The sequence below is a fragment of the Capsicum annuum genome, chromosome 12 (genome assembly GCF_002878395.1).
Source record: "Capsicum annuum cultivar UCD-10X-F1 chromosome 12, UCD10Xv1.1, whole genome shotgun sequence".
NCBI classification, from domain to species: domain Eukaryota; kingdom Viridiplantae; phylum Streptophyta; class Magnoliopsida; order Solanales; family Solanaceae; genus Capsicum; species Capsicum annuum.
The window spans coordinates 2912886-2935468 of record NC_061122.1 but is presented as its reverse complement, the minus strand read 5'-3'; the positions used below and the strand labels follow the sequence as shown (position 1 = coordinate 2935468).

Genomic DNA, 22583 nt, shown 5'->3' with positions numbered 1-22583 from the left:
CTAGGTTTGAAGAAGCTCAGAATTGGATTAAAGAGAGCGAAAAGCTTCGCGCTTTTGTGTTTAGGGTTCTCCGCCTCCATCTCTCTCTCTCTCTGTGCAAATAACCGTTTTTTCCAAAGACAAATGTTCCTCAGAAGCAAGAAAATGAGCTTCTGTTGTCAAAGTACTTCAACGTTATACCCCAAATATATACTCCCTCCGGTTTGTATTATTTGACCCCACGAATGTTAGATCAGGAATCTAAATGAACCCCAAATAGTTAAAAGTGACTGAAATAGGACACGAAGTTAAAGTGATACCAAAATAGAGCTCTATGCTGCCTTTTTAAAGTTAACCCGTTAACTTGAAGGACACTTAAAATATAGCCTATTTTGATATCACTTTAACTTCGTGTCCTATTCTGAAACATGCAATTGCTAATTTGTTGAACCAAGTGCCAAAAGTTCTGCAATAGATTTATGATATTCAACAAGTGTACAACATAATGTTATTTACTTATTAATCAGAAGTCCACATTCTGACCTCCAGATATTTCTATTCTTTAATAACTTAGGAAAATCCGACGTATTTTCTGGTAAAGGCCATTCATATGCAAATGTACAAATTACAACAACCATTTATAATGTAGTAACAATGCTCAGTAGTTAGTCCTATGGCACCCCAATCGAGTTACCAGTTTGATTCTTGTTTCTGGTAAAGGTCATTCATATCAAAATGTACAAATGGATCCCACTAGTTTATCTCAGGCCACAATACCAGAGCTCAGTCTTGAGAGATGGAGACACCGTCACAGATATGTCAAGATATTTACATGTGTAGTTTCGACTAGCTTATATCTCCGGATGTAAACAAGTAATATTATCAGGATATGTTGCAAGACAAACTACCTATAGAGAACAAGTGGTTTAGCAAGTTATAATAAATTAAGAGGACTTTAAATAGCACATATCTGTAGACTTACAAGACCATGGTCTACAATATGCTTAGATGGAACTGGAGCAAAGCAGCCTCAAGTTTAACCAAATCACGGAGCACCGTTACTTGGTATCTTTGTAGAACACAAACATTTCGGTTGCTTCTCTGGTAGGAGCTATTGGATGCTTAAGTTCAGAAATTCAGACAGAAAACGTAGCAAAATAAACTAAGCTGAATATGCCAATTTCACAAATTGAACTCACAATCATGTAAGTTCACATCTCTTTTCCGATTCTACTAGATACAGTGTGGAGTTCACCTGCACAGAAGCATGATACTATTTTCCAGTGAATGATCTGGAGATTTGAAGATTGTAAATTTAGGAATCAGCACTTAGTTGCCGATGTTAATAAACCTAGCAGCAAGGTTATGCAAAATATCAAGTGACTTGAAAAAATCTGCTTAGATAAAAATTTGTTTATATGCTTTGAAATCAGAAAATCCTTGTTACAACTACTATACAAAATGGTTACGGAAAAACAAGGAATTGTTTTCTCTTTTTGTCAAGTCCCGCTCTCTACTATCTCTATATTTTTCTCATTTCTAATCATATTGCATTACAAAACTTCATGGGCAGAAGCATTGCGCCATGGTCCTACTTATAATCTCCTCAAGCGGGAAGTGAGATCAATGAACACATACTCTTTGCAATGTATTGTAAGACCACCCATTGGATGATCAAAGCCAAACTCTTCTTCAGCTTGAGCTAACAAATCTTGGAATGATGGTTTGTTCAAGTATGATACTGGCACGACAAATCTCTTCTTTTGACTCTCTCCTACGTATACTGCACAATGGCCTTTTGGAACACCTCCAGATCTTGAAGACTTCCTTAGGATTCCCATTATCACAAGGTATATTCGGTAAACTCTAAATGGTGACGAAAAAAAAAAAGAACAAGAATTTTGAGAAATGCACAGAAAATGTAAGTTTTTTTAACGTCTAGATTCTTGTGTTTTGCGGAAATCCTTCGTGTCCGAGTAATATAAGTTAATGGCAAGTTTCATACCCAACAAGTGAGAGACAACAACACATGAAGTTTCACATGGTTTTGCCTACTCCATTATTATTGTCAAAATATCAGGCCATTTATTGATGACTTAGTCCTGGACCACTTGATTTGAAGATATGGTGACAGAGAATTGAATAAATGCATCAACCTCTATAATTAAAACTAGACAACTTATAATCCTCTATCCTTCCATCCACAAATTTAAGGTCCCATATAAGCATAGCCAACAAGCATCGGCACGAGGCTTTGCCCTCGGTGGTTAGTGACAAAAGCTTAAGCTCCAACCGAAAGCCTGTCTACAGCCTTTTATATAAATAACCCCTTTTCTATGATCCATTTTCATCATCAACTACAAGCATTATCGATTAAGACACCATATTGTTCTAAATTTCTAGTTTCCTTTCTTGCTTCCAATCTTCCAAGGAAAATGGCAATGCTCAGCCCTAAGAAACTCATCAAGATGGCCAGGAGATGGCGGAAGTTTGCAGCCATGCAGAGGAGGAGGATTTCGTTTCCAAGAAATGGCAGTAATGCAGACGGTTGCAGTACATCCTCATCCTATACTGTTGAAAAAGGCCATTTTGTAGTGTATACAATTGATCAAAGGCGCTATGCATTTCCCTTGACTTACCTTGAAAACGAGGTCGTTAGGCAACTTTTAAGCACTTCCGAAGAAGAGTTTGGACTACCAAGTGGTGGCCCTATTACATTACCCTGTGATTCAACCTTCATGGACTACATCATTTCACTAATCAAGAAAGGTGTAGCTGATGGAGTTCTTCACAACGCGTTGCTCCTCACAATACCTTCATGTTGCTTCTCAACTTCTTCTTGCCACCAAGAAACTGGAAATCAACAGATTCTTGTTTATTGAGTCATGAAATCATGTTTTTGTAATGTTAGCTCAAAATAGATTGTATAGCAATTAGCAGGTGAAAGTAGGCAACTGAAAGCTTGTATTATTACAGATTGGAATAGAGCTTTGTCTTGAAATTAACATTCTCATCTTGGAGTAACACTGTTATCTTATTTGAAGAAAACAACTTTGGACATATGAATCACGCCAACGCAAGTATAAATGACAAGAGAATTAACTGTAAAAAGTTTAAATTAAGTGAGATCATAAAGTATTCCTCTTTCAGATTTTTTAGCAGTTAAATATACTTGATCAATCTAGAATTAAAAGAAGCAACAAATTAGAACAATCATTTAGAATGTAATAACAAAGTTCAGTGGTTACTCCTACACTATACTAATCGGCCACCACTTTGATTCTTGTTTCTGGTAGTATGGTATTCACTTCCAAATGTACAAACAAATCCTACAATATTCACAAATATATCAAGATATTTACACTGTTATTTTCAATTACCTTATAACTCGGATGTAAATAAGTCATATATCAAGACACCTGGGGGTCGGCCCATCCCTAAATGCTTTGTGCACCAGGCTGCCCTTTTATCAAGACATATTGCAAGACAACTATTGAAATCAAGTGGTTTAGCAAGTTGTAATGATCAATAAGACTTAGAATAGCACATTTATGTAGCGTTACAAGATCATGGTCTCCAATATGTTTAGTGGAAATAAAGAATAAAGCAGCCTCAAGTTTAAACTAGTTATGTAGAGCCTTTACTAAGGCCTATTTGGCCAACATACCTTTCTCTTGCTTCTTTGATAGAAGTGACAGAAAACACAACAAAGAAAGCATCAAATTCAGCAAATCCCCTAATTCCAGATAGACAGGTCAAGAATCTTAACTGAACTCACAATCATTTTATTTTACAACTCATTTTCGCTTCTACTAGACATGATATGGAGTTCACATTCCCAGAAAAATTTGAGATTTACTATATACCGGGGAATTCGGAGCATGTAGAATTAGCAGTTTTAACATACAACCGCAAAGGAGGTGTCCAAGAAACTGTAAATAGTGATAGTAGTACTTAATTGCGTGTGTCGATTTAGCCAGCAGAATAGTTGTGCAAAATTTCAGGCATATTTATCTACTGAATGAGGAGACATGAATGAACAAAAGGTTTGAGCAAATTTTGCTTAAATAAAACTTGGCTATATCCACTTTACAGGAGGTTGGTCAATTTAACTCAACTTTACAAGAACATTATCCTTGTTTACTACTACTATACGAAATGGTTAAGGAAAAAACAAGGAACTGTTTTCTCGATGTCTACTATCTGTATATCTTTCTCATTTCTAATCCTATTGCTTTACAAAACTTCACGGGCAGAAGAATTTGCGCCATCGTCCTACTTATAATCTCCTCAAGCGAGAAGTGAGATCAACGAGCACATCCTCTTTGCAACGTATTGTAAGACCACCCATTGGATGATCAAAGCCAAACTCTTCTTCAGGTTGAGCTAACAAGTCTTGAAATGATGGTTGATTCAAGTATGATACTGGCACAACAAATCTCTTCTTTTGACTCTCTCCTACGTATACTGCACAATAACCTTTTGGAACACCTCCAGATGTTGAAGACCTCTTAGGATTCCCATTATCGCAAGGTATATTTGGTAAACTCTAAATGGTGAAGCAAAAAAAAGAACAAGAATTTGGAGAACTGCAAAGAAAAAGAAAGTTTGTGAAGTGTCTAGATACTTGTGGTTTGCTCAAATGTTTTGTGTCCGGATATATATACAAGTTAATGGCAAGTTTCATATGCAACAGGTGAGAGACAATGGCACATGAAGTTTCACATGGTTTGCCTACTGTGTTATTGTCAAAGAACTTGCACCATAAATTTGTTGAAGAACAACACTAGGTCCCATTGCTTCTCTTGATTTTGAACAGATGACCACCTTTAAAAATAAGAGCCACAATAATGGATGAAATTGATTACTTAGTCCAGAACCACTTGGTTTAAAGATACGGTGACAGAGAATTGAATAAATGCACCAACCTCTTTGATTAAATTAGAAAACCAGCCATGTCCACAGTTCTTAAGGTCCCATACTGAACAATAGCACATGATTTTTCCTTGAATACAAACCAGGTTGACAGTTACAGCTACAATTAAAGTTCATTTTCTACCCTCAATGATAAATAGTCCCGTACTGTAAAAGGGCAGCCTGGTGCAATAAAGCTCCCGCTATGAGCGGGGTCCAGGGAAGGGCCTGACCAAAGGATCTATTGTACGCAGCCTTGAACCAGTAACCTCCCCGTCACATGGCAACAACTTTACCAGTTACTCCATGGCTTTCCTTCAAATAGTTCCGTACTGTGACACAAAATTCCCTCTCAATTCCTTCATGTTGCAGTTCAATTTACACTTTGCACCAAAAAAGCGGAAACCCGCAGCTTATTGTTTCAGTCATGAAATGATCATGTTTTGTAAATAATAGCTCAATAGTATAGCAGTTAAAAGATAGGAAACTGAAATTTTGTATTATTACAGAAGGAATAGAGTTTTATCTTAAAATTAACATTCATATCATACTTCTGGTAAGACGAGATAAAATGTCAGTACACACAAACATTAGTCAACAAGTGCGTCAGAGATGTAGTATAGGTACTGATATCTCCTGTCATGAGCTGGCTGCCTAGAGCTTCTTAAGCAAGGCTTTGAGATGGGACTGAAGAGCAGTTAGATTGGTGGCCATTTCCACAACATAAGATAGTTCACCGTTCTCCAGTTTAAAAACTCGAGTTATCTCCTTGACCTGTTCGTCAGGTATGTGAAGGATCATATTAGTCGAACTTCACCAACCTCACCAACAATACAGCAACAGCAAACCCAGTGTATACCCACAAGTGGGGTCTGGAAAAGGGAGAGTGTACGTAGACCTTACCCCTACCTTGGGAGGTAGAGAGGTTATTTCCGATAGACCCTCGCTGAAGAAAAAGCATATCCAACCTCCACCAACAAGCAAGGGTTTTTTTTCCTAAACTTTGATACAGTACTTCATCCAAGAAAAACTTAAAACCATTTCCGCAAACATCACCTTGCAAGAAGATACTTGCAGTGAATATGCTAACCTTTACTTTTTCTTTTTAAACTTTCTTCATGTCAAAATCCGACACATATAAGTTTCAAGAGTTTAATCTCTACTTTAACTTTACATCCTAGAAAACATGAAGGAAAAGGAAACTTGTGCCTATATTAAAAAGGTGTAAAAGTAGATCAGACAGACAATGCATCTAACACACAGTCCCAACATTGACACAAAGGAATTTAGAATTTTTTTTAAAAAATGTAGTTGATGTTTGGGCAAAAGTTTTTTGTCAATAAGAAATATGCCAAGAGTAGACTACTTGCAAAAAAAATTTAATTGTTTATGAATGAAATTCAATCTTCTATACATGAAGGAACTTCATGAATGCACCCATAAAATAAGGGATAAGAGGCTATTCCTCACTTGTACAATAAGCATCATCACACTTCCAAAAGCTCTCTTTTTTTCCTCTCGAAATAATCCGCATAAGTACTAGTGGAGCGACGTGCTAGAGGAGATTACCTTTGAAGCATTGCCAACCAGTTCGCTTTTAAGCTTCACAACTCCCTCGTTCATGTCATATGTTCCTTTCTGTAGATTCAAAGTAGAAATATTATGATTTTATAGTTGAACAAAATGGATAAACAAACTGAACATGCCGACATATACAATAGACTTCCTGGATTGTCAATGAGTCTTGTTTTTTAACATCAAAATTCACTTCAATTACCATCTCAATATTAGATTTGCTCACCCGAACAAGGAAAAAGCAATACGTCTTTAGCACATCTAAAAATCTGATAACATGATGGTTTAGTTACCATTTTACATCAGGTTACCAACTAATGGTTGTTATCGTCTTATCGATATTTCACTATGAATACCTTATGAGTGACCTGATTATGTAAAAGTGTCGGTGCACAAAACATAAAGCTCTGCATTAATAATTCAATGAGACGTGAGAATGAAGATTCATATTTCAACAATTGCATCTGATTATTCCTAAGGAGATCACCTGGACTTCAACAAGACCAGTGCTCTGAGCAATGACGACTTCAATGGTCCCATCGGGTTTAGGTCTCCAGTATCCGCTCTCGGAATGCATAGGTTGTCCGGATTTCAAGTTCCATGTCTTTGAAGAATAAGCTATCACAGGCTGATTAAAAGAAGCAAAATTTTGGCAAAAGAGAATATCACATGTATAGTGAGATCCAGGAATTCTAATAAACGGATTCAAAAGAATACAAGAATGCAACACTTGAACTTGCGAACATGTTAGCTAAAAAAATTTGTGAACCCCATTTGTACAAGATCCATTTTTTAGGGGGACTCAAACAATGTATATATATATATACAAAAGAATAGTCTAACCGACTTGCATATTACTCCCTCTGTCCCATTTTTGTAACATTATTTCACTAGGCATGGATTTTAAGAACAAAATATATTTGAAACTTGTGATCTACAACAAGCCATAAACATTTATGTGATGGTGCCAGGAGTTCATCGCAACAAAAAGGACAATAAGTTAAGACCACTAACTAATATTAATAAAAGAACTGTCTTTCCTGTATACTAACACAATTCATAGCGCTCGTTTGGTTGGGAACACGTTATCCCCGGATAACTTATCTCTGGATTAGTTATCCCGAGATTGTTATTCTACCCTAAATATGGGATAAAAATAACACTACCATCCCGGGATAGTAAGTTATCCACCGATTTTTTAGTTATCCCTTATCTCTCATACCAAACTAGCGAAAATAGTCTAATATGATAGAAAAGAACCAGTCTTTTTGTATACTTTCCTCCATTTCATCATAAAATGAGAAATTAAAAATTAAATTATTTCCAAATATAAAAATGTGTCCTTCCAGAAACCAGACTGGAAGGGAATCATACAAACCGGGACATAGGAAGTAGAGAAGAAGATAACGAAAAAATTTCAACACAAACTACCTCTCTTTCAATTTGTGTATCTTACTTTCTATTTAGTCCGTGTTAAAAAAAATGCATCTGTACTTTTTGGCAACTTTTTATATCTAATTTCCCTCGTGGCATACTTTAAGACACCTGATTAAAAGCACATTTTGGCGCATTCTATGTACGTATCTTTAATTTAAGACCACGAGATTCATAAAGCCATTCCTCATTTCTTAAAATCCGTGTCACATTAAAACTAGACAACCGAATTGAAACAAACAGAGTATTATATTTCGATCCATAATTTCAAAATTGCAATTGGATTCGAACATAAACATCCTAACCCATCAAATATAAATCTAACTATTCAAGTGACATGTTTAAAAACACGAGATTTAATTTAACACCACAAGACTCAACAAGCCTTATCCATTTTCTTAAATTCCGTGCCATATAAAAATCTGACAAACAAATTAAAACGGGGAATTAGAAAGTATTATATTTGATCCCATAATTTTAAAATTATAATTCAAACTCATAGAATTTAAATTCTGAATCGAGATAAAACGGAGACTAACCTTGTTAGGAGAATGAGAAAATTGGAGTTCTTCAGAGTAATTGAAGGAAGAAATAGTAGGGAAAAAGCCTTCTCCATCACCTTTCCAGGTACCAAGAAGTTCAGTTAAAGGTTTAACTGCTGGATGCACCATTTTTTCTGATTGATTCACTGTACCCTCAGCCATTTTTAGCAGTTACAGTACTTTTTTTTTTTTTTTTCAGTTGACACTACTGTTGGATTTTCCCATACTTAAAAAGTGTGTACATTGGTTTGACTAAGTAAATAATACTGTTTGGACGGCTGCTTAAATGTACATGTGTTGACCAAGTAAAAATAAAAACAATGGTCCCTTATGTTTGAGTATTAGTTCAAAATAGTCCCTTACACATAAAATTTGGGCATAATACATAAATATGATCATAAACTTGACATCAAATTATAACATTGACAGTGCATAAATAACACTTTTAACTATTCAAAACCTGAACAAATAAACACCCCGATCCTATGTGGCAAAACGTGTGTTGTACACCCAAAACGGCGCGTGTCCGAGTTGGAATTGAAGGGTTTTTTTGTTCAACTTTTGTATAGTTAAAGGGCTTATTTGTGCACCGACAAAGTTAAAGGTCATACTTATAATGTATTTTTTTAATTAGGTGGCACCATATATGTAATGACCCTTCAGGTCATTTTCCATATTTATGCTTATCTTCACTGTTTGAGCTTCTTCATAGCTGCCCTAAGTCATTTATGACTTGATGGGACTGAGGGTTCGGTTACCGGGTAGTTCGTTTGGTTTTTAGAGTCAACTCCCTGTTCAGAAGTCTTCATTGGTTCCAAATGGCCACCGATCAAAAACTTCAGCGAAACGATCTCGGATGAAAATTTTGACTGTGCCAGCATATCCAAAATATCAATTTTAGTCTAGGTAGACCTTTGGTTCGGGTCCCAATGCACCTATTAGTCGAAAAGTCATAAAATCAAAACTATATATGTGGGCCCCACTTTTTGCCTAACGACCTTGTATGGAAGTTTTGATGATTCCAATGGATTTGAATTCTGGTTTACACTCAAATTTCACTATTGGATCATATTTTTTGGGTTCCGCATGAGTTCTAAAGGTCAAAAATAAGTTTTTGACTTTGCTGTCACAGGGTATCGCGTCTCTTTGCCGAGAGGGTCTATAAATAGACCCCAAGGTCCCGATTTTGGGGATTTTTCTTTCACATTTGAGAACCTAAAACCCTAAATGAGTATGATAACTCAAAATTGAGTCTTGTGGGTGTCTAGGGAGCTTGGTAAACATCTTTTATCATGATTATCATCCGGATTAAGGTAAGATTTCATCACTTTATTGGTGAATTTCATTGTTCTTGACCCAAAACCCCAATTTAGCTTAGGGCTTGATTTAGCCCCAAATTTCATTTGTTTGCACCCATCAATTGAGGGTTATGCTTTCTTGGTGATAGATGAGCATTGGGTTGACCTCGAAAATGTGATTTCCGTATGTGGGACCCACTTGGGGTTTTTGGTGTCATTTTTAGACCCAAAGCACAATAGTTCAATATGGGTATTGTTAGACTCGTATTGATGAGTAGATTATATTTTTTATAGTGATGGCATTTTGGAGATTGTGAAGTAAAGACGAGCATGTGCTGCTTGAAGTGTGATTTTGCGATTTAGCCTTGAGGTAGGCTTCGGTCTACTCTTCTTCATGGATGATGTATGATATATATTGTGCGTGAACGTGAATGTTAAGATTGATATTGAATAGAATGACTTAGTATTGAATAGACATATAAGTTTGGAGATTAGATAGGGTTTTGGACCTGTAGGTTGAATTACTTAATACCCTTGTAGAATCCTATTGCCTTCTCCCTAGTTTGGGTAAATTTGTAGCATGGATATAACATAATGCTATGCTCGGAATATGGTTTTAGCATTTGAAGCATGATTTGTATATTTAGCCTTATTGGGCTAGTGTGATAGTTTTGGAACTGTAAGTTTGGTAGAATTGACTTGAGTACCCTTGTTTCTAGTCGAAGTTACTATCTTAGGCGTTAATATGGGTTGCTTGACATCTAGAGGATGAACTAGATACCTTATCCTAGTTTGGTGCATAGTATTCCTAATTATGGAAATTATGGATTAGAAGTGGGATCATCCGGCCCATTTAGGCCAAGATTTGTGTTAGCGCTTGTAGGCTTGGTTGCGGATAGTAGACCTAGTTGAGACTAATGAGCCTTATTTATGAGAATTACTTAGTGAATTGATAAATTATGATGATTTTTGTCGGATTATGATTAGTGGCCCATAGAGATGCATTTTCCTCTTTATTATGATATTTGACCCCTAGAGATGCATTTTCCTCTTTATTATGATATTTTGCCTATAAAGATGCATTTTTCTCTTAGTTATGATATTTGGCCCATAGAGATGATTTTCCTCTTAGTTATGATTATTGAGCTTATAGAGACGATTTTCCTCTTGGTCATGATGCATAACCTATAGATATGAGATGTCTAATAGAGGGGATATGCTTGTTGATATTATGCCTCCTAGATGTGAGATGCCTCCTATATGTGAGATGATTACAAATATGCTACGGTTTATAAATATGATTATTGATATGAGTCCTGGCTATATATATGGTCCTAAGGCCATGATTATGATGTGTGATTATTCCGGATAAATTAATGGGCCAAGGTCCATGTTATGGTATTGATTAAATATCCAAGAAGTGTTTATCATTGTGAATGATGTGATTCCGATTTATGAATATGAATATGTATATATTTGTATACACATCTCTCCAGTATGGGACGGAGGAAGATACGGTATAATGCTTATTATTCCATTGATTGAATACTGGTGATGGCATGCATAGGTTTGGTACGTTCATGATTATTTACCATTATAAATGATGTGATTATAGACAAAATATGATCTTATGGTTTTTCTTCTTGTTAGACGGTTAAGCTATGTGGTAACTAGTTGTCTATTAGTTAACTATTGCACTTGATGGCTAGGAAGCTAATGTATTAGTTAATGAATCTTGCTTAGTTGGAACATAGTAGCGAATGATGGTCAGTTAATAAATGATGTCTTTTAATAAAAGATGGTTAGGCGACAAGTAGTAATGTGTTGTCTAGTAATGATTAACAAAAATAGGATGAATAGTTGATAATAATGAATGGTGGATAAATGGCGGTTTTGTTCTAATGATGAACCTAGACTAGATGTTAGATGTTGACTATTAAATAAATAATGGTTAGTTGTAATCCCGTGAATAACGATTATGTGAAGGATAATGTTTAGGCTAATAACTAGAGGTTATGTGATGACTAGCGAACTAACGGTTTAATAATAAATATTGGTTAGCCAATAATAAGTAATTGGGATGTATTGATAAGATAGATATCTTTACGATTATGAGTATATCGGCTTGCGTCTGTGCACCTATTATATTCCTATATTTATGTGTCGAGAGTTATGATGATACATTGATACCCGGCAAGGACGGAGGATATTATGATGATATTAATACCCGGTTCTAGTCCGGAGGATACTATTGAGATGATATTGATACCTGGAAAGGCTGGAGGATATTATGATGATATTGATACCCGGTTCGAGTCCGGAGGATACTATTGAGATGATATTGATACCCGGCAAGGCCAAAGGATATTATGATGATATTGATACCTGGTTCAAGTCCGGAGGATACTCTTGAGATGATATTGATACCCAGTTTGAGTTTGGAGGATACTATTGAGATGATATTGATACCCGGAAAGGCCGGAGGATATTGTTATAATATTGATACCCGGTTCGAGTCCGGAGAATACTATTGAGATGATATTGATACCCGGTGAGGCTTGAGGTTGATGACGATGATGATGGTCCTGATGAGGACAGTTATGATGCATTGTGATATTGATGGTATGTTTTGCATTCATTCCTGTATGTATCACCTATCATTAGTATGCACCTATGTCTATCAGTCGGTATGGGACGGTTGCATAGATATGGGTGAAGAATATGTCTTCTTTTATTGTTTGTTGATTGAACCTTCTGAGTCTGGGGTGGTGAGGGTACGCATAGGCTCCTCTAGGTATTTGGTTGTCCGGAGTAGACGGTTATTTATGATGCTATTGATATTGTTATTATCATGGTTATGATCATTATTATGGCTAGCTTATGACAGATTGGTCATGGATCTGGTATTGGGATTGAGGTATGTCTTTGACCTTTGCTACCTTATGATTACATTACTATGCATGATTATTCTATGTCTAGCCATATGAATTAGAAATCCTGAGTATGTTGGTATCGAATCCTGATAGTATTATAAGGAGGTCTTAAAATGAGAACATAGCGATCTAGGTTATGTTTGAGATGACCTCCTATTTGTATGTATTATATATATACATAGCTATATGAAGTCATCGGATTTCCCTTTCATTGTTGTTCATATTGTATAGTCGTTCCTTCACCTGGTATATTACAATATATCTTTCTTTCGCTCTTTATTTATATATTGACCTGGGATATACGGTATAACTTTGGCATATATTGAATGTAGCTGGAATAAGATAGTTCACCTTGATACTTTCTTAGTCTTATTGTGTTAGACTCTTGAACATGAATAGGATAGTTGTACCTTGTTATTCTTATTGACTTATTACATGATTTATGGACTCTTGGTTGTAGTTTCCATTTTGTGTATATGTTGTATATATCTACTTTATCTTAGGAGCTCAGTTGGCAGTTGCCTACTGAGTACCATTCGTTTGGTACTCATACTACACCTCTGCAGCCTGCAGATTATAGTATGAGTTATCGTCGTTGATGTGTGCATCGTGTGGAGTAGCCCTGATTCGAAGACTTAGAGTGAGCTCCTGATGTTCGGAGTATTACTTATCTCTCTCCTATGTATTAGACTAGCTTCTAAGTTGTATTTAGAGGTAAGTTGAATCAGTGTATTTCTCCTTGATATATCACTTTTGTACTCTAATTATGTTTAGAACCTTTTGTACTGATACCACCAGGTTTTGGGATTTATCTATGTATTGATCTTTATCTCATATATTTCACATTCTTTTTCATATGTTATTAAGTAATCCGTTACTAGCCATTCTGGACTACAGGTTGGCTTGCCTACTGGTGGGTTATAGTAGGCTCCATCATGACCTGAAAAGTTGGGTCGTGACAAATTGGTATCAGAGCCTAGGTTTCTTCGGTGTATTAGTACAAGAGCTAAGTGTTTTTATAGTCCTGTGGATCGGTGCGGAGACGTCCGTAACCTATCTTCGGGAGGCTACAGTGACTTTTTAGGAAATTTACTTCATGACTCCTTATCGTGTGTCCGCATTCTGATGAGCCTTGAACATATTCTTTGACTCTATTCTATCCCCGAAGGACGATGCGATATTGTCAACAAATGCGGATAAGACTCCAATACGGGTTTCCAGAATTTTAGTGCAGTATCAAAATAGAGAGTTAGATATGGATATCGAAGATATTCAGCGGTAGCTAAAAAGGATTTGGGTTGAGTCCCCATTAGACTGTCGGAGTATAGTATGTTTTTTTGAGCCATGGTGACCATTCTGGATTATAAGGGGTAGTATCTCGACGTATTTTAGATTTTTTGTTTGGTTATATTATGATGAGACACTCGTTCAGAGAATGCCCCTGGTATGAGATAGGTGGTCAGATAGAGTTAGCCTATATTCCCCGCCAGCCTAGAGTTCCTAAGACAGACTATGATTTTGGAAGTTTGGACATAAATTTACGGATTTCTCCCGACATTGGTTGGCCATCTGTTTGAGCTCAGTTTGTGTCCTCACCATGTTAATGCTCCAAGAATTGCTACGAGTATAGGACGATCGACTACTTGTATAGAGAGTATCTTCAATATGGGAGTTTCAGTTATTCAGCTCATTCAGATCTGCCTCGTGATGTTGTGGCATCTTCAGTTATAGATGGTGCGTTAGGCGACTCAGTTGATGATTCAGTCGGTCGGTCTGAGTTAAGCCCGTTTAGATTTATATTCCCTATGTCCATCAGGCATGTGATTGCGGATGTCACCACGACTGGTGCGCTTTTATTCTCGCTTTTATCTTTTATTATGTGTATTGGGATTTTCATACCCATTGATAATTATATGCCTTGATGAATTTATATCAGTCATTATGTGCCTTATTGTTGAATTCATAATTATGTTACTACTCCATGGTTTATTTCTTTTAGTAGTGGATGGAGTAGATCTATATTAATGTTTCTTCCCTATGGGTGTGCTCTGGGTTCGAATCCCATTTATCTTGGCACATTAGTCCTGTTGTGGCCCTTGAGTGGTACATAATATTGATGTTCATTTTGGTACCACCTATCGAGTATATTGATTTTGATATTATTGTTTTTATTGCTACCACTGCATAAGGGTACTGATATTACTTGATATTATCACTTGATGTTGTTACTTTATAATTGATTCTTGCTGGGTAGCTGTATAGACTTGTGTTATCTAGTTAGACTCTCATTTTCTTGTTCTATTATTTAGTGGCTTGAGTAGATAGAGCCCGATTTGATGATTTCTTTCCCCTAGCATGGCGAGGTTGATTGTGTTCCCTCTTGGTTAGCTGTATTAGATTGATTCGGGGATGTATTGTGATATCGAAAGGCAAGTTAATCTTTTATGGCTCTATTATCACCCTAGAGTTGGAAATGTAGTTCCATTGCCTATTATTGAGTCTGGGATCCTTAGACTTGCCTTCTGGGTTGCGAAGTTTTTCGCCTTGGCTATTCTTTTAGATATGGCCATTTGTGAGATTGACCAGTTTGAGGTCCGCTCTTCATTTGTGGCTATTTCTTTGTCCGATAGCGATTTGATGTTCATGTTGAGATGTCATGGATTCATCTCATAGGTAAGTTGATTCGCTCTCTTGTGATGGATTGCCTTGTTGTTAGTGTGGAGATTAGATACTCTTTTGTCGTTGTAATATGGTTTTGTTTAGAGAAGATGAAAGATAGAGGCAGGTGGCCTTTCCTATGATCGCTTCTAAAGTTGGGAAATTAGAAACTCTTTAGCTTGAATTGTTGGTACTCTGGTGGTTGTCTCGGCTTTGAGATTGTTATTTCTTCTTTGATGATGTAGTTCTTGGGTGGATTCAGGAAATTCCTATTTCAGTATTTGTTTGGCCTAGTAAGGCTTGGTGGAGTGATTCTCCTCGATGATATGTGTAGACACCTAATTTTGTTCCTCCAGAAAACTCAAGTTATCTATTTTTACCCTCGTCTTACCATGTGTCCTACCCCGTGTAATTACCTCTCCACAAAAATACAAAACAAAACTAACAACCCCTAACTAATTTTATCTTCTCCTAGCAACCTACGCAATCAAAATAAACCACCCCACACCCTACCTCTACCCTTACCCCACGATTTGATTCCCCTTTATTAACAAATGGACAAAATAACAAAAGGGAGGGACCCATGGGAACATACAACACAGCAATATGCCATCCTCACCATTCCATATATAACAATATACACAGTGCACGCAGGGGAGGGGGCATTTTTTTTTCCATTTTTTCTGATTTTCTTTTTTGTTTCTTCTTCATCATCTTAAGGGACACAAAAAAAATCCTAGACTCCCACAAGGACCACTTACGCACACACAACCATTAAAACTCACTCTTTCTTAATTGATCATATATACAAAAACCTCACCGAAAAAGGAGAGGGTCATCGGAAAACATACTACGCACGCATCAAACGCACACACATACACCAAATCGGAGGAAAAAATGGGATAGAAGAGAGCTTGAGGGAGAGAACAGTCAGAGAAGTATGAAATCAAAAATTAGGGGTTTTGATTAGAGAGATTTGAGAGAGGGATAGAGATGAAGGAGAGCTGATCAGAGATTGAGAGAGAGTGAAAGGGAGAAATTGAGAGAAAAGAGGGAGAGAGCTTGAGAGAGAACCGCAAGGGAGAGAGAGATTAAAAGAGTGATGAAGACAGTGAGGTAGGTGTTTTTCGGCGAAACTCCTACTAGAATTGCTACCGAAAAAGGCATAGCAGTCACTTTCTCATTCACTGTCATCGAAAAAATACCCAAACCACCGGTATAAACTCCGAATCCACTAATACCGCCGAGATCTACCGTTGAATCGCGTTCTTCGATCATCCGCTCTAACGAGTTTGGCCAGAAAAAACATTTAGCTGGCGACTGTTGTACTGTTTTATCCGAAAACACCATTAAACAGCGTATCAGTGCTATATCAGTTCTATTGGTTTAATTCTGGTGAAATTCGGGTTGGTTTCGACGAGGTTTAGTCTCGATTTGCTTGATATTTCTTCTTTCTGGGGAGTTTTAAATCTATTTGAGTTGGCTATTTTTGGTACCAAGCTGGTTTGATTCATTATCGAGGTTCGAATCGAGGTTCTCCGGCTGCGGTTTTATCTCTGATATATTGAAATTGACATTTGAGGTTTAATGTTATCTTCTCTCCCTTTAATTCTCACTTGGATATGAATGATTTGATGTTTGGTATGTTTGAATCCTTTTTGTGTGTTGGTTGATGTTGGTTTCGAACTTTGAAAAGTGAATTAATAATCGAAGCATGCGTTAATCACTGATTGAGAATTAAAATCGTCTATTGAGGGGCAAAAAATGAAAATTGATAGAAAGCAAGCGTTATTTTTTTTGATTCATTGATGTCGTTGAATGTGATAATGTCATGATAGATCGGACTAGGCAGGAAAATTTAGGAATAACGAGTTGTTGAGTGTTTGAATATATGTGTGGATGATTCGTTTTATTTTATCACACAAAAATTGAAATTGTACTCATTTGGCCGGGGAATGCCCCGAGGGATTTGTATTGATTTATCCGGGGAATGCCCCGAAGTATCATGTACGCAGAGGAGGCTCGTGATCAAGTCCCGAGGCATCAGGTAAGACATTGGAGCGTAGTTCTAGGATTAGCTTAGAATAAGATTTATATTTTTGCAATTTTCTATTTTGGACTGTATAACTGGACTGGACACTATATTTTTGATTCATTTTGTTTTGTTTTGTTTTGTTTGTTGGTTTGATTGTTTTACGTGTCTTTGTGTAGTTTATACATTCGTAGTATCAAATTAGCCGATATGCTCCACCAAGCGACTATGGTCGAGCCACGGGATCGAGGGGTGCCTAACACCTTCCCCTTGGTCAACAGAATTTCTTAGCCAGAATCTCTGTTCGCAGATCTGTTTGAGTCAAAACCATTTTGAAAAGGATTTTCCAAAGGTTACTTGGCACACCGGATTATGTCGAGTGGCGACTTTGAGTTTTGAATATAAAAGGTCCTTTTTGAAACAAATTTTCATCTTTTGTCACTTTAATAATAAAACCCTTTCAAACCATAAAATGAATCTTTTGGAGTTAAAAAAGGGGTGTGACAGCTCTGGCGACTCTGCTGGGGACCCTTTCCAGAATTTGAGCTTATTTTTTTGGAAGTCGTATCAGCTTTGTTTGGCATTATGGGTGTATAAACATTGTTTGTGATTATTGTTTGCGTTGTTGTATCACTGTTGTGTGTTTTTGTGCTCTTTATTTACAGTTTTTATTTATGTGTTACTGCTTTATATCTGGCATCATGTGCATAACCCGAGTCATTTTTTCTGTAACAAGTCTGTAGTTTCAAGTCTCATTTTCGTATAAAATTCAAAATTGAAAACCCCAAAAGATTTTTCCTTGGTAATTATAGATTTTATTTTGTATAGAAATCTGAAAAATTCAAAAATAAAAAGATCTTCTTCACTCTTCATTTAGGGTAGGCGTCATATACATCTCTAAAAGAAAACCACAACAAGATTTTCCTTTAATAGTTTCAAGTTTTATTTACGCATGAATGCAAAATTGAAAATCCAAAAAGATTTTTCTTTGATAATTGTAGGTTTCATTTTGTATAGGAATTTTATAGCTGAAAATTCAAAAAGATTTTCGTCAATTCTTTTGACAATTTGTTATTTTCTTTTCTTCGTAAAGTTTCAAGAAAATGAAAAAGAAAAGAGTTTGATTGGCCATTTTGGCAAGACTTCACGAATTATGCACACCTGATTCTCCTCTCTCGGGAGTGAGATACATAGGCGCCTTCTTGGGTTCGGTGATCATTTCACTCACACAAAAAAAATAGAAGGAAAAAGAGGTTTTGAAAAAGTGTTGAACTCTTACATATTTGTTGTTTTTTGTTGAGTCATTTTAAGGTGATTGGTTTGTGGTATTCTGGCTGGTCCTTCACATCACACCATATTCAAAGGGTTAGTTGTGTCCAACAAAGATGTAGAGAGTGATATCATAGATCAAACAAAGAATTAGGAAAATGAGAGTTTGAAGCAAGAGATTAGGAGGCTAATACAACAAATGACAAAAATGCACCGAGCTTGGGCCAGTGGGTTGCCTCCTCCTCCATTTCCCTTTATTGATCCTACAAATACCTTGAGTTTTCCACCAAAATCTCAAAGTCAGTTTTCTACTATTGTTGATATACCGCAACATGACTCAGAATTCATTCTAAGCCAAAAGCATCTCAATACTTCCATCACTTTTTCTCTAGCTCCTCAGTATAAGCCTGCTACATTCACAACACTACATGTCGTATGTGATCTAGTTGCTCAATCCTCTACTAGGACTTCCACACTGGCTCGCCCAACGGTTGTGCGTCCTCATGCTGCTAGTGAACCTATATTCAATACTCTCGGCGATCATTGTTATACTCCTGAGCCTGATTTTAAGTTAACTAGACCACCAAAATTTCTTAACAAGAAGTCCAGTGTGCCAGAAAAGTCGGAGAAAATGATTGAAAAAATGAAGAGTGCAGAAAATGCTATGAAAAATTCTCTAGGACCTGCAGGTAAAGAAAATGTTTCATACAAAGATTGGGGCATGCCTTCATGTGCTAACCTTTCTCCAATCTTTCAGATGTCGAAATTTGAGGAGCAAGATGGGCATGAGGAATCCATGAAACATTTGGGACAATATTGCAATCAATTAAGGGAACCTGGAGGGAAAAAGAATGAGGAAGATGTATCTTCCATTGTAGTTGGACGGCGAGCACGGTCAAGAAGACCCTGTTTTCGTCACTCTCAGGCTCAAACCCAAGTTCATGCGCAAGCTCCACATAATCACTCCCAAAATTCATTATACTCTGCTCTTCCACCTCCATATCCAGTATATAACGCACAACCACATGTTTAACCCCCATCTTACCCACAGTGGAACATACCGACTCCTCAGAGTCGTCCTCTAACTCCACAAACATACCAAAACCCTTTTAAGCCTAATTTTCGATTCAAGCCAAACGATGAAATGAGGCAGAAGTTGAGAGATAGCTTTACACCAATTGGAGAGTCGTATGCTAATTTATTTAAGAGATTGGTACAATGGGGCATGATTACTCCTCTCTTTGTGTGCACTCTTAATCGGCATTCAAGAAATTTTGATCCTCATGTACAATGTGCGTATCATTCTGATGCTCAGGGTCATAATATTGAAAATTGTGTAGATTTGAAAAGAGAAATTGAAAAGATGATAGAAAATAGATCAATTATGGTGCAGAACATTGATAATGAGGGAAGCTCTAGTCATGCTGATATGCAAACCAGTGGCTAAGATGTCAGGGTGAGCAATTGAGAAGTCACCCCTCTCCCTACTAGGAAGAGGTCTGGTAGTTTGTTTTGTTTTATTTTCTATTATCCAAATTATTTTAGGGTTGTAGTTCGGGATCTATCTTGTTTTGTCCATTTGTCATTTTGTTCAAATCATTCTATCTTTTATTTTAATTAAATGAAGTGTCCCTTTTTTTTGTGTTTTAAATATGTGTTGTTTGTTTGTTTTCTTTACACCATACATTTTAGGTTAATTCTAGTGATATGACATGCTAGCGGAATTTTCATCCAGATCTTAAAATCCAGTTTAAGCATGAACATTAAATCGGAGGGTTAAAGTCAGAAAAGAGAGCATCTGAGAAAATAGGTAGAGTGCTGAGACATTCTGTGACAAGTTCAATCCTTCTTTGAAAATTAAGGCAATTATTTTGAGAATCACAAGAATAACTGGGTCATCAGTTGAGAAACATAGCTCAATTAGGTCCAATAGCGGATGTGTGATCCCGAGGTACAGAACAAAAATCAACTCCACGAAAGCATGAGTCATTCAATGTGAGGGATGTACAACAAAGGTGGAGCTGTATGTTCGACAAGTATAGAATAAGAGGTGGCACACATGCTCGGGGCAAGTTAGTGTTGTAAAACATGGCATAAGTGATCTTAATTGTGCACTTTAGCATTGCATGCTATGTACTAGCATTTTTAAGAATTGATATGACGAAGGCATTTCATTCTGCTATCCAAATATTGTGTCATCCTTTGTTTACCCCATTTGGGCCTTAGTGTTATTTTCTTTCATACCCCTCTTTTGGAATCAAGATAGAGTCAACAAAATTCAAAAAAATGTGTCGAAAAAGAAAGAAAATATGAGTGTCAAGGAAAATAAAGTCAGAAGAGTCCCAAAGAGAAAAAGAGTCAACAAAAGAAAAAAAATTAAGTGAAAGAACAAGCTGCCAGAACTACACATGACCTGATTCTCCTCTCTCGGGGGTGAGATACGTAGGCTGCACTACTCCGAGCTCGGTCCAACCAAATAAGCAATTTAGAGTCACCCAGTCAAAAGAAACTGGGGTATGAGTTAATCCTTATTGTTTGAGTTGATTTCAAAAGTTGTAAGTCCTACCCCACTTCACGTGTCATTTGGGCCCATGCCATCCTTTCTTTCTAACCCTATCCAAAAGCCAAGTTACAACCAAAGAAAGACCTTCAGATCAATCTTTGAGGATGTTAAGGCTAAGCATACAAGGAATATGATGATGCATTTGGGAACTACTTATCTTCCTCAACATAAGAAAGCATGAGAGAAATAAAAATGAGAGAGTCTTATTAGTGAAAACCCTCACGGGCACCGTAAGATGATGGTAAGTTGAGAGAGATAAAAATGAGAGGGTCTTATCGGTAAAAACTCTCACGGGCACCATAAGACGACTGTGAGTTAAAGGAAATGGAGATAAGAGAGTCTCATTAGTGGAAAACCCTTACAGATACCATAAGGCAATGGTGAGCTGAGGAAAAGAAAATGAGAGAAGCTTGTTGGCGAAAACCCTTCAAGGCACCACTAGCCAAATGGGGTCTTAAATACAATTGACCTAGGAAACAACTCAGTTTCAAGGCCATTAACTCAACAACAATGGGTAGAAAGTTTGGATGAAAAGATCAAGCTGCTTAATCCAAAATGCATGGCATAATCATTAGTGTTGACTGTCATTTTTAGATGAATTTTTCATTTCTTTGTTTCAAATGGGGACATTCATTGTCGTTTTTTTCTTCTCTTTAGTTATGTTTTTATTTTCTTGAGTCAGTTATCCAAATAAAAAAAAATCATTGTCATTTTTCTCATGTTTTTGAGTCAAGTCTATGTCAAACAAGTGATAAAAGATTTCAAAACTGTCTACCAACTTCTTCAATTGCACAAACCAAGACAGAAAGGCCAGCGCATGAAATAGATATAATTATGAGCCAAAAAAGGCATGCGAAAAGCTTTGTCAATAGGTAAATTTGGGAACTCATAAAAATACCGAAGTTTAAAGGGTTTATCTGATAAGCATGGCAAAGCAAAGGTACTGTGTTTATTTCAAGTCACTCTTAATAATCTGAGTTTGGTTCAATGACGCGACAAAGCAGGGGTAAGTGCCAGCAATCTGAAATAAAATGAAAGGAATAGACACTAGAGCAGGTGTCGGGACAGCCAGGTGCTACAAGCCACCACTATATTTTTAAGTAACAAATTTTGTTTGTTAAAACAGGGGAAAATTTGCTTCACTTAATTCAGCTACCATTGGAAAAAAACATCCGTGGGATTTTACTTTTGTTTAGGACCCTCCTGAAAAATGGAATTTTACTTTCTGTTCAGGACCCTCCTGAAAAATGGGATTTTACTTTTGTTTAGGACCCTTCTGAAAAATGGAATTTTAATTTTGTTCAGGACCCTCCTAAAAAATGGAATTTTACTTTTGTTCAGGACCCTCCTGAAAAATGGGATTTTACTTTTGTTCAGGACCCTCCT

The 22583-nt window shown here is 36.7% G+C and overlaps 4 protein-coding genes across 4 annotated transcripts; 1 reads left to right on the top strand and 3 right to left on the bottom strand.

Moving 5' to 3' along the window:
- Positions 1-909: 909 nt before the first annotated feature.
- Positions 910-1820, bottom strand: LOC107855540 (auxin-induced protein 15A-like). Its single transcript, XM_016700561.2, has 2 exons — positions 1618-1820; positions 910-1234 (listed from the first exon to the last, which is right to left on the bottom strand). The coding sequence occupies exons 1-2, from the start codon at positions 1818-1820 to the stop codon at positions 1231-1233; spliced, it is 207 nt and encodes a 68-aa protein (XP_016556047.2). The 3' UTR covers positions 910-1230.
- A 60-nt stretch (positions 1821-1880) lies between these two features.
- LOC107855539 (auxin-responsive protein SAUR68-like) lies at positions 1881-2984 on the top strand. Its single transcript, XM_047400558.1, has one exon. The coding sequence runs from the start codon at positions 2316-2318 to the stop codon at positions 2859-2861; it is 546 nt and encodes a 181-aa protein (XP_047256514.1). The 5' UTR covers positions 1881-2315; the 3' UTR covers positions 2862-2984.
- Positions 2985-4015: 1031 nt separating this feature from the next.
- On the bottom strand, positions 4016-4666 carry LOC124889391 (auxin-responsive protein SAUR21-like). Its single transcript, XM_047401046.1, has 2 exons — positions 4607-4666; positions 4016-4528 (listed from the first exon to the last, which is right to left on the bottom strand). Exons 1-2 carry the CDS (start codon positions 4664-4666, stop codon positions 4259-4261), a joined length of 330 nt encoding a protein of 109 aa, XP_047257002.1. The 3' UTR covers positions 4016-4258.
- Positions 4667-5359: 693 nt separating this feature from the next.
- Positions 5360-8697, bottom strand: LOC107855554 (peroxynitrite isomerase Rv2717c). The gene is made up of 4 exons (XM_016700573.2): positions 8442-8697; positions 6956-7096; positions 6463-6531; positions 5360-5667 (listed from the first exon to the last, which is right to left on the bottom strand). Exons 1-4 carry the CDS (start codon positions 8604-8606, stop codon positions 5548-5550), a joined length of 495 nt encoding a protein of 164 aa, XP_016556059.2. The 5' UTR covers positions 8607-8697; the 3' UTR covers positions 5360-5547.
- Between the last annotated feature and the right edge of the window lie 13886 nt (positions 8698-22583).